The 16958-nt window shown below is 46.0% G+C and overlaps 1 protein-coding gene across 2 annotated transcripts in view; it reads left to right on the top strand.

Moving 5' to 3' along the window:
* The window catches only part of NCAPD3 (non-SMC condensin II complex subunit D3), a 764397-nt gene that overhangs the window by 20157 nt on the left and 727282 nt on the right, over nt 1-16958 (top strand). For both annotated transcript variants that reach the window (XM_078681814.1, XM_078681815.1), the window contains exon 2: nt 9036-9190. In XM_078681814.1, coding sequence (XP_078537940.1) covers nt 9036-9190 — 155 coding nt within the window. The remainder of the gene's footprint in view (nt 1-9035; nt 9191-16958) is intronic.

Genomic DNA, 16958 nt, shown 5'->3' with positions numbered 1-16958 from the left:
GCAAGGACGAGCAGCATTGCGATCAGTCGGCGAGAAGCATCCGGGCAGAACTTTACGAAGCCCAGCAGGCGCAGCGGCGAGTCGGACTGAATCTGTGCAGACGTAATCTCAGATGGCGGCACAAACCGCCAGGCAGAATTCCGACACCTTAGGGCATAACAACGCGCGATGAGTAAAATCCGCGGCAGGGGCAGAGCAACGCATGCACTTATCGTTGGGTATGAGTCCCAACTTATGTAGCTGAACACAGGGGTGCGGTAGAGCCTGTGCAGGTATTTCAAATGTATGAGACGAAGACGATAGTTGGGTGATAGTTTCTTTGTCTGGTTGCAGCAATAAAGCCAATCTGCTTGGGCTATGTCCATGCCCAAATCTACACCCCATGGCGCATGTGCGCTGTCAGTGGAGACGGAGGAGGTCGACAGCGTAATGGTGTATAGTTTAGTTACCAGCTTTGGGGGGAGTAGGGATGTATATATAAAATCGAGTGCAGGCATCGAAAGGTGGAGGTTGGGTGAACGTCAGATGTAACTCCTTACAGGTAGCCCGCAGCTGACAAAAGAGTAATGTGTCCATCGGACCAGAGGAAGCAGGAAGAGAATAAAAGGTGTCTCCGGGGTAAAGGTCAGACATGCCAGTTGGTTGGAGAGGAGGGACGGCGGGATGACGTACAATCTGCATGGTAGTAGCAGATAACGTTGGGGCATTGGAAAGACGGCGCAGTCCCAACCAGGCCCAGCTCAGGGTCTCGACCGTGTCCACCTCAGCACGTGGGCGACTCGCCGGGGCAAACAGGGCAGTGTTCAGCGACCAAGGAGATGCAAGGTCAGCTTCAACCGTGACATACGGCTGATAAGGGGTGGGGTGAATCCAGAAATGTAAAAAACTGGCCTGGGCACTTAAGGCATGAAGTTTAAAATTGGGAGCACCCATACCGCCAACCGACATGGGGAGAGTGAGGATGTCATATGCAATCCTGGGCTGTTTGCCAGCCCAGACCAGAGAAATGATCGGAGAACAAATTTTCCGAAAGAAATGGGCAGTTAGAGGTATGGGGATATTCAAAAAGAGATAAAGGAATTTTGGGAGTACCACCATCTTGGCAATGGCTATGCGACCAGCCAGGGACAAGGGGAGTCTGTTCCAGTGGGGTATTCTAGACTCGAGCCTGTCCACAGCGTGCCCAAAGTTGGCCCTCCAGAGGTCATCAAAGTCCCTGCTCAGCAAAATACCTAGGTAGCGAGTGGGGCCGGTGGCCCATACAAAAGGAAAATCTGGTGTGAATGGCTTGGTGGCATCAGTAAGAGGGAACAGCACTGACTTGCTCCAGTTCACCTGTATGCCGGATAGTCCACCAAATCGTATTATCTCACGCACAAGGCGGCTTCGCTTGTCTTGGGGATGGTGGACATACAGCGTAATATCATCGGCATGCATGGAGACCAAGAGGGCACGGGCCGAGAAGCCGATGCCTTTCTGAGTATGATGTTGCCGAAGTCGGGCCTCGGGGGGGGGGGGGGGGGGGGGGGGGGCTCCATCGCAATGGCGAAGAGCATATGGAAAAGTGGGCATCCCTGCCGAGTACTGCGTTCAATCAACATAGGATCTGATATCCGAGCATTAATCCGAAGACTGGCAGAGGGGCTAGTGTAGAGGAGTGATATCTTACGGATGAAAATGTTACTAAAGCCAAGGCGCGGCAGAAGAAAACATAGAAAAGGCCACTCCAATGTATCGAATGACTTGGTGGCATCTAGTAGAGCAGCCACTGTGGGGAGGCTAGGGTTGATTTGATGAAGGACCGAAATAATAGTCCGAAAGTTATGAGAGGTGGCACGGCCAGGGATGACACTGGACTGATCCGGGAGGGCGATAATGGGCATAAGGAGGAGAAGACGGAAGGCCAATAACTTTGCAAAAATCTTATTATCGATATTAATTAGAGAAAGGGGGCGTTAGGAATCGCGGCAGTCAGCTGGTTTGTCCGGCGTGAGTAGTAGCGTTATCATTGCCTCGCGGAGGGACTACGGGAAAAGGCCATTGTCAAAGGAATCATTATAGATTGCGGCCAGATGTGACTCCAGAAGCGAAGCGAGCCTTACAGAACGAGGAAGGGAGGCTGTCTAGACCAGGGGCCTTATCACTAGGTAAACTATTTATGGCGGCAAGTATCTCTTCCTTAGAGAAGGGATTATCTAAGAATTTACGATGGTAGTCCTCTAGCCAAACCAACGCGAGGGTATCAAAATATTGTTTGAAGGTCTCACATGAGGGAGGAGAGCCGGCGGTGTAGAGCTGCGATTAGTAGTCCATAAAACGAGCCTTAATTTAGTCCGGGAAGGTGGTTCTTGTGGGGCCACCGTCCCGGAGAGTCACAAACATATGACGCAGCACGGGGGCGTAAGAGGTTGACCAGGGTCTTACCAGGCCGATCACCCTCTCCGAAGCAACGGGCTCTGGCCTCTCTGCCAAGAAAGGAGAGTTCCCTGTATGCCTCCTTGACGAATTCAGTATGCTTTTCACGCAAGCGTGCGAGGGTCTCAGAACTGGGGTGGGCCGTATGAGCAGCGTCCAAAGCCTTAATCTCCGATTCTAGCTTGTCCAAAGAGGCGCGGATGGAACGAAGGACACCAGCTTGTTTCAAGATACACTCTCCACGTATCACCGTTTTAAATCCTTCCCATAGGATGGACGCTGAGTCCACAGAGCCAACATTTAAATCAAAGTAGTTGGTAATCGCCATTTGGATCTCGTCACAAAAGACTGAATCATGGAGAGCGCTCGGAGGAAGCCGCCATGTCAAAGCGCGCTGAGGGAAGTGAGGGAGACTAAGACAAATCTGGACTGGCACATGATCTGAGAAAGTGCGTGCCATGATTAGCAGAGGTAAGCCAAGTGAGGTAATCCAGAAATCAATACGGGACCAGCAGCCCGAGCACTGGTGACGCAAGTGCCCTCACGGGCCTCGGGCCACATGTGACGCCAGGCATCATATAACGAATTGTCAGTAAGTATGGACTGAAGTAGAGCAGTGGAGCGAGGATTGGAAGAGTGGGGGCCAGAGCGGTCCAAGACTGCAGAAAGTGTACTTTATACCCCCCGCCCCCCGAGGAGGGCCGCTTGGTCCAGGGAAGAAATGAGGTGCCATATGTGAGTGAAGAGGTCGGGGTCGTCTGAATTTGGGCCATACAGCGCAGCAATTGTCACTGGTTGGGACAACAGGGAACCGTGCAAAATCGCATATCGTCCGTCGGGGTCCGTAATTACCGGAGTAGTGTGCCAGGGGAGCCCCCATATCAAAATGGACACCCCCTAGGATGGGAGGAATAAAAAGAAGAGTGCGACTCACCTCAGTGGCGTGACTGGAGTCTGGTGGAGTTCGCAGGCAACAAGTGGGTTTTCTGCAAAAGGCAAAAGGCAAATGTCGACCATGTGCCGGTGTAAATGAGTGAATGAACCTGGCTTTACGGCGATCATTGATCACAGATATTCCAGGTGCAACATATGGTGTCAGTCATGTTATTCTATGACTAGGTAAAAATGGGACGCAGAGCAAGAGGCCAGGCAGCGGGAAAAGCCAGTGTGTGTGCTGGGACAAGCAGGAACTGACCAGGGGGGGGGGGGGGGGGCAGGGCAGTCGCCTGAAGCATATGGTGGGACCGTCCGGTAGCCTGCAATTCTAGAAAGCCCAATGGTGGGGGGAGCCACCAGTGAGCTAAGAACAAAAAGGGGAGGATAAGCCGTGCCAGTCAGGAATAAGAGGATGTCGCGTACAGTTATGCTGCATTGAATCCGGCCTAGCGGTGAAGTGATGCATACTGATAAGCGGAAGGTGAAGACACAGAAGCGAAAAAGTCCCAATAAAATCTGGAAAACCTCCTACACCAACCCAACCCAACCCACCACACAAAATGCAATCTGGAAACCAGTTTCTGGCAAAACAATAACAGACAGAGTGCAGTCAACCACATTCCCAAAACACCCTCCCTCCCCCCACCCAACCACCCAAAAGACCTGTTCAGAAGACCCACCACCCCCACACCCACTCCAACCCCCCAATCAGGCTGAGCTACCTCCCCTTCCCACCCCAGGAACCTGCAACTTGGAAGAAGTCAAACAAAATTAGGAGAGGGAATTATCCTGTGGAGGCATGGCAGAACTCCACGTACTCCCCCGGCAGTAAAGCAGGGTGGCCAAGCTGCAAGAACAACAGACAGTATCAGGTAAGAATTAGCCAATAAGTCACAACAAATCAATCATTGTCACTGAGGTGATCGGTTGTAGCAAGCTGACAGCCAGATGGTGACGAGCGGGATGATTTATCGAGTTTCTTGGCAAATGCGAGGGCGTCTTTGGAATCAGGAAACATAAGCGTTTTTGCGCCCTGTCGGACCCTCCGCTTTGCTGGGTAAGCCAATGAGAAAGCGACATGGTGTTTTTGGAGGATCCGCTTTGCTGGGAGGAATTCATGGCGAGCAGCCTGGACAGCTAGAGTATAGTCTGGGTAAAAGGAGAGGTTAACTGGAAGACCATAAGCCATAAGGATTTTCTCCCTTGTGTTTGATTTTCTCTATAGCCGCTGACTCCACAGTCCGTGATTGTTGGGGACTTAAAGTAGGCATCCATATGAATGAGGAGTTGCGGTATGCCCAGTAAGCAGCAGAGATCTACACTGACTTTCGCCCAGGGCTCTGTGCAGGCACTTTCTGTGATAATGGGAGCCCAAGTTTGTTGTGGTCATCGTTTCCATAAGCTTGTCTGTCTCTGGATACCAACACCTTCTCTCTCCGGTGTACTTTTGTTTTTTTGCGATCCAGTCTTGTCTTTTTGATACTCTAAATTGGTTGTGTACCCCTGGAGGCCTTTTAGGATCATAATCTTGTCGCCTCTCCTGTGCAACTGTGTTTATTGCTTTCTTTCCATATTTCCACAGTGTTTGTTTCTCTTCATCTCTTGCTTCATGGCCTGATAAAAACATTTTTCAGCTGTTTTCTAGCAATGCCTTTTACTCCAGCTGCATGTATAAATAATTTTTGGCACAGTCAATTTCTTCTACAGAGAGATCTTTTGAGCAGCTGCTATAGAGAAGGGCTATTCTAAGGCCTGTGTAGATTTGACAAAGTGCTGGACCTCTGTGTTTCTCACTGTGTCGTACAAAGTAATCAGCCAGTTTGGCTGATCATTGCCCATAGTTTTTTTTTATTTTTATTTTTTTATTTGCAAGACTTGTAATGTAAACAGATGAAAGAGAAGATTCACACTGCGTCACGCCAACAACCCGGAGGCAGGCCGCTATCAATAAGAGCATACATAAAAGTGCAAAGAAACAATCCAGGGGCCGACATCCGACCTGGTCAGTCAAGCAGATACAAACATGAATTACAATAAAATCTATAGTGTGCGCAGTGCAGTATCAGCAAGGAAATGGTCATGCTTTTCTCATAGTGCCTCAGACAATTAGAAGATAACAGCAAATGGGGAGCCGCTCCTAAAGAAGCAGCGGTCAACTATCCGCTGCAGCGGCCCGTGGATAGGATATGTCTATCAGCACCATTGTTTCTCCCAACAGGACCCCCCCAACAAGTTAACCCAAAAAAACCGTCTAAACATAGGTGCAAGTACTAAGAAACAGCATACATACAACACTTCAGTCCACAAAAGAGACGCGCGGGCCCACAACGGATCACTCAGAGAGAGGGCAGGTCACAGTCAGGGCGTGTGTGCAAGATCATCTCCTCTGTGCCCGTATTAGCAAAAGGGCGTGTGGGGGGAGGGGGGGAAGGGGCAATCAATAGGCTACAGGAGGGTCAGCGGGAGGGGGAGGTCAGGGACACGGTCGATCATTGCCCATAGTTGACTTCAACGCTATATTACTGATGTTGTATAGTTCACTTTTGAAATCATGTTATGTTCATTTAAAAAGCAGTACCATTAGTTTGTGGTCCATTATAATGGTTCAATCCCTCCAGAAGAGGTGTAGATGTGAGAATTTACATGCCCATTTGATTGCCAGGTCTTTGCCAATCTGCCATTGGACCCTTGATCGATGACGTGTGAAAAATGCTTTAATCCTTTTCAGTTTCTCCATCTGTGCACAGCGTTTGAAGACTTCTGGTTTTACTTGGTAAGTATGTCCTTAGTTTAATCGTACAGTGATCAGTGAAGATCCTTATCTTCAATGGGAACATCCCTCTTCTAACTTCATGCTTGCTGAGAACATAGCTGTTCTGACTCTTTTCCCCCCAATCTCCCCAGAAAACTTGAACAAAGTGGTTTTGAAGGCCAGATGCGAAGCATGACCTCCCCTTGGTTGCTGAAAGGGGCTCTCCGGCACACTATCTGCATTTACTCCAAACTCTTGTGTATCTTCACATGCCTGGGGTCATCTTAGGTGTTGGTCTGCTGTAGACTGATCTGCTGTTTACATTTTTATAGATCGAGTTAGTACCTTGCTCTCTCCCAGTTGCATTTTTTGCCACAACTGTTTACATTGTGATGGCTTGGACTTCGGCTAGACAGTGAGACCTGTCCATAGTTATGATTTTGTTGAGGCTTATTCTAGGTTTGCGGAGGATTCATTGTCCTAGGCCTGCTGATCTGCTGCCTTGAATTATTTGTGCTCCAACTTCCTTATTAACATCATTGTCTATACGCATACTTTCTCTTTTTCTCAGGTGGGCATTAAAATTGTTGATCGATTTTCTCCTTTTTGTTTTGCCTGCTTGAGGATGAAGCACTAGTGAAGTGTTGCCTCACAATTTTTATCCTCACTGGTGTCTGGTAGGTTTTAAAATAGTTTGTGCATTGCCTTATCAGCACAATGGAGTGGGAGTGACCTTTTTTTCTTCTGGTCCATCTCAGACTTATTGTGTTTGACCATCCACAGAGGATTTGGCACTAGTGCAGGCTGTGTTTGAGGTTGCATCCGAAGTGCGGTTTTCCCTTCAAAGCGTGTGATCAGTGAGTTGTATTATCGCTGCCTCAATTTTGAATGCAAGGTTTGTTTTTGGCTCTTTTTTTAATTTGATTGGTGGTTTGATGAGACCGGACCTTATGTCTTATGTTGTTAGTCTTTGTTTGCTGATTTCTTAGCAATGGACGTGTGATGAGACATTTAGGCCTCTAGAGCATGCCCAGTGCGTTTCTTTGTTTTGTATCTCTCACGCCCCACTCTCCTGTGGAGGAGCGGCAGTGTTTGCGCCACCATATTGACGGTCTTCATGCCATCGGGCCATTGGTATACCAGTCTCTGCAGCAGTTGGTTTTTCCCACTCTTTTAATATCTGCCAGCTATGCTAGATTACTGAAGTTCCGTTGCTGGTGTCATGCAAGCTTGCACCCATTAGGTTTCACAGGATGTGTGGTGAGCTGGGTGACACAAGTTCACTCTGCCTCATCGCCAGTGTGATATGGCGGGATAGTGAAGCAAATGCTTGCAATACTTTATTTTAGCTGCATGTATACATAATCTTTTCTTTTCTATACTCAGGACTAGTAGTGGTCAAGCAGCACAGACAGTTCTTTCCTCTTCACTGATCATATGACCAGCATCAGGTTGTTAAAGTTTCAATACCAATTTAATGGACAGGCCAGCCCTTTCTCCTGTCGGGAAAATTGCTCATTATCACAGTAATGTTTCTAGTACTACCAGAAACCACATCCTTTCACAACAGTTCCACATATCTCGATATTATAGTAAGGACTGCTGCTTAGTTGCCATGCAGTAACAGTTTTTACAGCTTCACCTTTCTCTGTGCTTCAAAGCCCTGCACTGCTTCCTTGGCCTCTTGATGGTGGAATGTGTTTCTTGTGTGGGATGTGTTTTTTCTTCGACCTCCTTCGTTGATCACCGTAAGCCATTATTGCAGCTATGGTTTAATTTTCAGTATTCTTGTTTCCACTGTACATATTGCTGTTCATTCATTGCTAGTTACTTTCAACATTGTTTCAACTGTATCTTGGCGGAATTCACACACTCCACAGCTCTTAAGCACCATCCATTCTTGCCAGGCTAGGTAGCGCCAATACAGTTGAGGTTTAAAAGACATGATCCAGCAGTTGATGCGATGACTGATCTCCTGTGGAATCAAACACAACAGTCTACTACGTTCTTGAGCAGGTTCTTGTTGCTGGTAGCCTCTCCAGGGGCCCAGAAGTTTTCTAGCCTTTGAGTGATACAGGGCTCTGATAGCCAAAAGGCAGCAGGGGACTAGATTTGCACAAAATGGCTTAATTTACAGAAAGGGCAGAGGATGGGTATGTGAACTGATTGTCTTGGGCAAGGGGTGTCAAGCGAACTACCCATCCACATCTGCATGACCATTGTCCGAGCATAAGATGGAGACCTAATGACTTTTAGGTGCATGTATGGAGTGCAGGTCAGATTACTGACATAGATCCATACTCTTTAAATTGCAAATAACTTCAGTACAAAGGAAATAATGCAATCGAATTGAAAATAATCATCTTCCACATCATAGAATTAGATTTACAAAATATAATATGGTTGGAAGGCATGTCACTGTAGTTAAAAATTGAATTTAAATGCTACCCTAACATAATCTCAAACCTAGCTGTTCCCTTAATGCGTATCCAACATTTTCTTGGGCATAAAATAAACTTTAGTTGTGGTTCTTACCCAATGCTTTTACCTTACACTGACCCTAACTTTGTTCTTTAGCATAACGTTTTCTCTAACTCTCAACCTCAAACTAACCCCATCCATAACCCTAATATAGTTAACATTAAGCTTATTATCATGATTTTGAGTGAATATGTTACCGTGCTTTGTATTTTTCTGATTTTGTTTTTCCTCATTTCTCTGAAATGTGCTTTGATGAAATGACAGGGCACAGAATACTTAAGGTAAGAATGCTAAGTATTAATGTATTAATGTGCCCCCTGCTGAGTGCTGAATTAATTTCCATTTACATTTCTGAATATTATGATTTATAATTTCAACATTTTCAAAATAAGTTGGTGCCTTAGCTTGTTTATTTTTATTGTCTAACTCCATAGTTTTTCTTTTGTTTTAGCGTGGGTCGACACTGTGTGGGAGCTGGATTTCACAGAAACTGAGCCTTTGGATTCACGAGTACAAGAGGATATCACAGAAAATGGAGTGGAAACCTTTAAGAAATTTTACAAGTGCCTTTATCCTTTTGCAGTTGAAGACGCTGGGACCTCAGAGGTATGTCACGGTATTGCTTCCCATTACTTTCACGTGCCTTTTTGCATGTCTTTTGGGGGTTTCTCCTAATGTTTAGTCTGTTGATTTTGGATCGTGCGTAAATGATTAATGCAATATAATATATATTTCAAAACTTTTATTTTACTTTTTGAACATGAGTTTTTAAATTCAGTCTATTTTTTTTCTGTAAAGCTTTCCTCTGCCCTTTTTCATTTGACCTTTTCGGTCCCATCTGTCTCTAACTTTGCTGGTCCCATCTGTCCCTATCTGTGCTGGTCCAACTTAAATACATGGGTTTGGAACTCCATTTCTGTTCAGATCCGGCTAGCCCTACCAAAATACCCATCTTTTAAAAGAGCATCTTACACTGCGACTACCCAACCACCATCCACTCACTCAAGAGAACCCCGAGTTCTGTGTAGCCCTCTACTCCTTCACTGGTCTCTTGTGTCACTACTCCAGTTTACAGTGCTCTGTTATGTTTTGTCTAGTGCCCTTACACCAGAGGTCTTGGAATTTATTTCACAATTCTTTTTGCTCGAAGACCCCCCCCTCCCACCCTTCCCCAGCAAAATGTTTTTAAATTGGAGCCCCCTCCAAAATATAATGGCAGGGATTAGGTCAGGGGAGGGCCAGGGCTGAGCTTAGGGCGGTGGGCTTATGAGATCATTTCAGGACAACTTTTTCTATAGCTCATAATCCATGTTAAATTTGAGACTTATAAAAGCACAAATGCATTAACCAAAAACAGAAACTTGCCAAAAAACACTGCTTTCCATAAGCGTGATGTTGTGAGCCCCTCACACTGCTAGGTCCCAATGTAACTTCACCCGGTGAATTAATTCTAGCAGCTGCTTTGAGTACAAGCCGGTCTCCTATGCCTCTTCCATTCTTTCCCTACCATGCCTGGTCATCACTCCAATCTTGACACACTCTTCATCCCTGTCAGAAAAAAAATAGCTCCAAAATGTTGCCCCCTCCCATGCCTGCTGTGCAGGGAGGTTGCCCTCCCCTCTGTTAGCAGGGATATTGAGCCTCCATGCATGTTTTGTAAAGTAAGACCGTCTTTACTTTCTTACCCCTGAGCCCCAATACCACTGCATCTGCTTCATTAGTGGTAAATCATTACATCATGAAGTGGCCTGTCTCTGCCCTTTGTTAAAAACGTGGACCGTCCTATCTCACCTGCTGTTCACCATCTCTGAGTGCAAGCTAAGGTGTCTCCTCTGCTTCAGTTTCTCCTCCCTTGGGTCATTGCTCTGAGGCCAAAGTAACACTGCCACATCAAGAGTGCACCAGTTTCTAAAGCAAGAAAGAGAGGATAGTAATTCAGGCATAATTCGGGTTGAGTTGCTCCCTCACACCACTTTGTGATGTTTGAGTGAGTGGCCAACTAAACCTCACTTCACTAATGATAACTGTAGCCCTGACTCCACTGGGCCTTCACGCCTTTTCCTAATACCTGAAGCAGTCTGTCTGCTTCTTTGTGTCTGAAAAATGGATAAAAGCCCCACATCTCGCCCATGTTGCAGGGTCACATTTCTGTACACAGCAATGGTGTTGTGGGCCCTAATGTAAACAAGTAAAATGGGCTGCCATTTCCATTTTTGGAAGCAAAACAGCCATAAATGCGGTGCATTGGCCCCCTCACACTCCGGGTTTCAGTACCACCGCATCTTCTGCGTAATAGTGGCCCATTAAAAAAAAATGTCCCAAATCTCACCTCCTTCTTCAGGGCATCAGTCTGACGAAGCTGTCTCTGTACATTTGTAAAATAAAAAATTGGCTCCCACATAGTGCCCCCTCCTCTGGGCCATGTTTAGACAGTATCCATGGGTCTTGCTCTTTTCCTCTTTCTCCTGATCCATCACTTCAACGTCCCAGGTGTCCATACTATCGGGGCTTAACTGAAAATGATCCTGCTGTCCTTCTCCTTGCTACCCCTCAACTGGCCTGAAACCACATCTTCATATAATTTGAGGTTGAAGTAGGTGGGATCTATGGAGATCATCCATATGTAATTAATTTTACAAAAACAGATGTCTTACTTTTTGTTCAAAGAACCCGTACCTGGTGGGTTAATATAGACCTTCAGGTCAGGGGTGAGGAATGTAATAAAATATCTACTTGTCCATAAGATGGGTTGCTTCATAAATCTACTTGTCCTATTAGAAAAATCTATTTGTCCATTTAGAGCAAATGTAGCGCAGCAACAAATTATGGCCGCAATCTCATTATTTAAGAGCTTTGATAATGGCCTCTTTGATTATGCCAGAGCCCATACCATATTAAAACATTGGAACGTTGGAAGCTCCATTGAAAACCATGGAGTACTCCGGGCTTATAATGGCTGGTATAAGCCCGGAGCTCCAACATTCCAATGTTTCTTCAGGGAGCCTGAGGGGATTTCAATCCCCTAGCGCTCCCTGAAGGCTTTGTTTTATTTGTTAGAACATTCTGCCCTCTAGTGGCAGAATTTTTCTAATAGCTTTATAGCCCTTCGTAGCAGGGCTATACCAGCTTTTAATGTTCCGCTGCCTTGTTACAGTCCGGGCCTTTAACGCTGCAGCTGGCCTTTAATAGCCGGTATTGCCTATAGGATGGTTTGAATACTTGTAATTACCTTATTTTGCCACCTTTCCGCGGTTCTACACACAGGGGCTGGAGGTAGCAGTAAGCAATAGTTCCCCATGGTTGGAATACTATTTTTGAGTGTGTATAAACCTACTAACTTGCATATTTTATGGGTTTTCATTAGCTTGTCTCTAATATTTTCCCATGCAGAGAAAGGGTGGAAATTTTACCACTGCAAGGGTAAAAGTAAAACGTCTTCCAGGGTTTGGGGAAAAAAGGAGTTGGTGGGAACGTAAACTTATTACTGCTCAACAGATTTTCACATGAGCAAATCTGAAATGCAGTTCACAAATATTTTCTAGAAGTACGATTTCCTTTCCTAGTTCTGTAAATACTTAAGCCGTAAATCTGCAGTAATGCAAGGACATATACCATGGATGCACTTTTGTGACGTTCTTGGACCCTTATTTGGTTATTCAAGACCTTTTTTTTTTTGTATCTAATCTCTCTCCATCTCACTGGTGGTCGCCAATTAGCAACCAGCTGCCATAGGAAGAGCATTTTTTGTTTCGCTTATAACTTTAGCGTCTTTTGATGAATCTTCATGAAATTCTCCAAACTAATTCTTTGTTAATATCCGCTCCTATGGTGAAAGTTTGGGGGTGATTCGTCAAGGGGGGGGAGGGGGCTAAGAAAAAAGGGGGTCCCAAATCGTGTTTTTGCCATGTTAATTTCTATAGGAAACTTTAGACAAGGCTACAAGTCGAACGGGTGAACTGAATTGCCCCAAATTTGGTAGGGAGAAGAGTCTTGGTCTAGAAAGTACGCTTACATTTTTTTGGGTGTAAATCCGTTCAGTAGTTTTGGAGAAATATCTAAATTTACAGATTGGCTGAGGCGTTACGAGTACAATCTTGCTGCTTATTGGTCGCGAGCGCTGGGAGCGGTTGCAACTAGGTAGTGTTGGCAGCCATTTTGTGATTACGTTTAAGCGAGTAAGGGGAAAAAAGGACGAAAAAAGTAGGAAAGGAGGGTAGGAGCAGTGTAAGCTCTGTGGGGGAGTGCGAAGCGAAGTAGTCACTCCTACCGGTCTGAAAGTGCGGTGTTGCTAAGAGAGTGACATGGTGCTGAGATGATATGCTGCTACACTCTGGTATGAAACAGAGAGCCTAAACCTTGAGCTCATTGCTGTAAAGTGATGTGCTCTGGTCTTTGTAGCATACGTGTGCAAGTAGTGTTAGTACGCGTTTATACCATACAGGGAGTGGGAAGTGAACTACTGACCGCTGTCGTGGGTTTATACTATACCGGAAGCGGGAGCGAAGTACTCATGCCTACCAGTGTGAAGACTTGGGGATCAAACCGAGGTGATTGCTGTAAAGGGATGGACTCTGGGTGCTGTAGGATACTAGCTGCTTTAGTATAACTGTGTAAGTAGTGTTAGTATGCGTTTATAGTATATAGGGAGTGGGTAGCAAACTACTTTCTCCTACTGTTCTGAAGACTCTGAGATTAAATCGTGAGCCAAAATTGGGAGCTCATTGCTGTAAAGTGATGTGCTCTGGGCGCTGTAGTATACCTGTGGAAGTAGTGTTAGTTTGCGTTTATATAATACAAGGAGTGGGAAGCGAACTACTCACCCCTACTGGTCTTAAGACTCCTGGATAAAACCATGAGCTCATTGCTGGAAAGTCATGTGCTCTGTGTAGTATTCCAATGTAAGACCTAGTAGAATGTTAGTATGTAATTCTAGTAAGTATGTAATGTTAGAATGTAGAGCTGTCATGAGGGGAACCTTGGGGAGGTTGTACACAGTGTTGGAGAAGACGGTCGCCTTGCTGTCTGCTTCTGTTGGTGGGTGTTTAAGGTGTTTTGTTTTCCTGCAATAAATCTACTTATCGGATCCACTGCTGTCTGCCTCTTCACTACTTAAATTTGGCGACGAGCGGGAGAAGGTAAAAAGAAGGCAGCACTCACCAATACGTCAAAGTTGCTTGCGTGGTGCTGAATACTCGTTTTCTTCGTGTAGCTGTTTCTACTCATCCCAGAGTCGTCGGCTCATTGACCTGTCATCCGACCTCTGGTAGGATTCACAATTTTAGATTTTGCGCTTCCTTTGCCTCTTCACTACACTCTGGTCACTGTAATACACATGTGTTAGTATGCGTTTATACTAAACAATGCATCATGGTCCTAGGGAGTGCGACCTCCCAGGCGCAGCTCATACAATGTCTTTGGGTGTGCATCCGCAGGGCATTTATGTTTGCTATTAGAGGGCGAGTGCATGGCTTCCACCCTGTGATAGCAAATCCTTGTTTGACAATTGAAGCGAGAGGAGGAAAACCTCATATCGCTTTAATAGAGCAGATCCGGATGGTGAAAATGGAGAAAAAGAAAAAGGGGGGGTCTCACTCGGTGATTTAAATTAGGCTCCTGGTGGGTAATGTTCTGTGGCTAATCCTATTATTATATTGTGGGGACTCTGTAGGACTGGGGATCTTAATGGCACATGTAAATTAGGTGCGGAAGGGCACAGAGACGTTTCGTAGCCTAGGGGATCGCCACCTTCCCGGGTATTGTTTACTAAATGTTTGGGGGGCTTCGAGCCCAACTGAAGTCCGGAGATTGCCACCCTCCGGGGCTGTACTTCAATATGCAGGGTGGGCCTCGGCAGTCCCTGAAGTCGCGGTTGTCCTAGGCAGTGCCATATTGGTTCTGTAATCACACAGGCTGTACTCCTCCATATCCATACTAATATTCTAAAGAGAGAGCCCAAACCTTTGAGGCGGGTAATCTCAGTAACCACAGCACCAATCACAACACCCAATACAGCGTTGGAAAGGGCAGTTACAGCAGAAGGACATAGGCTATGCAGACGGCCACCATATACATTTAAACGGTAAAAGAACCGTGCCAGCAAAGTAGTCCCTTGTGGGCGTGTCTGCGTTGTGCTGTGGGCGTGGGCGTGACTAATGCTGTGTGCATGTGGTACGGCCATCATATCGTGGTCTGTGGGCGTGTGCTGGGGCGTGACAAATGCTGGGCGCGTGTGTCCGCCCTTCATGCCACGTGAGTCGTACATACAAGCGCCAATTATGTTGCTGCGCAGCATCAAGGGGCACGCTGGGGGCATGAAAAAAAAGTGCTGGGGGCGTGTGTCCGGCCTTCATGCCATGTGAACGCAATTGCGCCGCATCAAGGGGCATGCTGGGGGCGTGAAACGCTGGGGGCGTGTGCTACGTTCCGCCCTTCATGCCGTGTGGGTCGTACATTAATCAGAAGATCGTCTGCTGTGGCTGTGTGCTGGGGGCGTGATAAACGCGTTCAGCTGGAGGCGTGGTAAGTAACGTTACTGCAGCCTCTCCTGCGCGCTGTTACTGAACTCTCTTTCAACGAAATTACACACGCCTGCTACCATCAACCAGAGCTCTAGCCGGGCTCAGGCGGCGGAGGGAAACAGCCACTACAACGAAGCCGTTTCCACAAATGCACTAACCACGCATGCTTTACAACGCATGCGTGGTTACCACTATAACCTTTTCCACGCATTCCTTTACTACGAAATACGTGGTAAAGGGAGAAAAAAAAGAAAGAAAACTCACCTAAAAAACGCTCTTCTGTGCCTCTGTCCTTCATGGAAAGAGCCTCCCTAACAGACGTGATTACGTACGTGCGTCTACGTACTGCATCAAAAATAGAGAAAGGACCACTTAAAGAGTTAGAAGAAGGAGAATACCGTCGAAAGAAAATGTAAGTATATTTTTTAATTATAATAATTTATTAGGCTTAATTAAAAAAACATATATATATATATATATATATATATATATATATATATATATATATTTGAACTACATAATCAATCATGCAGTCGGTTTAACATGAAAATGCCCTATCATGCATAGTTAAACAACGAAAAACGTTGTTAAACTATGCGTGGTAAAGGCATTTTCGTGGTAAACCATATGCGTGGTAATGGCATTCCGTTGTAACGCATGCGTGGAAAAGGCATGCGTTGCAACGGAATGCGTTGTAACATCATATAACCGGCGGCGGATCAGTACACTAATTACACGCGCCTGATAACATCAACCAGGGCTGCAGCTGGGTCTCAAGCGGGGGAACACGTAAATGAGCGTGTCTGCGGGGACAATTACTGCAGCCTCTCCTACTCGCTGTCACTCAACTCTCTCATTAAACGGATTTACCCGCGGCTGATAACTCTCATTCAACGACAATACACGCGCCTGCTAACATCAACCAGGGCTGTAGCTGGGCCTTCTCCGTCCCGATTCTAATGAAACAAAAATTTTTGTCTACCGCGAGATTTTAAAATAAATTGCCCATGCCAAATGCACACATTACACACATTCTATTTCATACCGGACAACGTCGGGACGGCCTGCTAGTGGTATTATAAAGTGATACACGCATAGAACCCTTGCAGCTGTAGAATTACACAGGCTTCATTTATGTAATAGTCTATTGGTTTATATTTGGTAGATGCACCGCAAAATTACAAATGTTTTCCCTCATAACCTCCTATTAACAGACGATTTTCACAATAAACTACAGACAAGTGTTGTCAGAAAAAGGCCTATACACTCACTTATTTATTGGAGAAAAAAATAATCTTTATTAAAGCAACACAAATAAATGGAAACACAAGTTCATTAGAACAAACAACAGTATAACATGAAATACGTGGGTGGGACTCCTCCGGAAGCAGCGTACAAAACCTGAAAGACAAAAATAAAACAGAAGTATGTGTGCCATGTGGAAGAGGAAAAGAAAGGTAGTCCGAATGAAAGGAAGATAGTGAGAATGAGAGGGAGTGGGTGGAAGGGAGAAGGGGAGGGAGAGTCAAAAGAACAGAGGGAGGAGGCGACAGAGCGTCGGCCTACTGCACCTGCCCTCAGTGTTTACGACCCATCACCCGTTTGTCTAGGACGCTGGGGTCCGCGAGAGAGTGTGGTCGAGCAAGTACTTAAAATTAAACATATGAATGAGGCCAGAGATTACTTTATTAGCTAAGGGAACATTGCTTGCCTGCACCTGTGCACCCAGGGTGCTGCATCCCAGTACCTTCCCCTGCACTGTGCTCAAATGTATGTCCTGCGCACCGAGTCTTTACTACTCACCTGACACCACCGGTGTGTCCAAAGACGAGCCGGTGGATACCTTTGTAGGGTGG

This window comes from Lissotriton helveticus, chromosome 3_1 (assembly GCF_964261635.1).
Source record: "Lissotriton helveticus chromosome 3_1, aLisHel1.1, whole genome shotgun sequence".
In the NCBI taxonomy this organism is placed as follows: domain Eukaryota; kingdom Metazoa; phylum Chordata; class Amphibia; order Caudata; family Salamandridae; genus Lissotriton; species Lissotriton helveticus.
The sequence above is the reverse complement of the archived record's forward strand: the minus strand, read 5'-3'. Positions and strand labels throughout refer to the sequence as shown.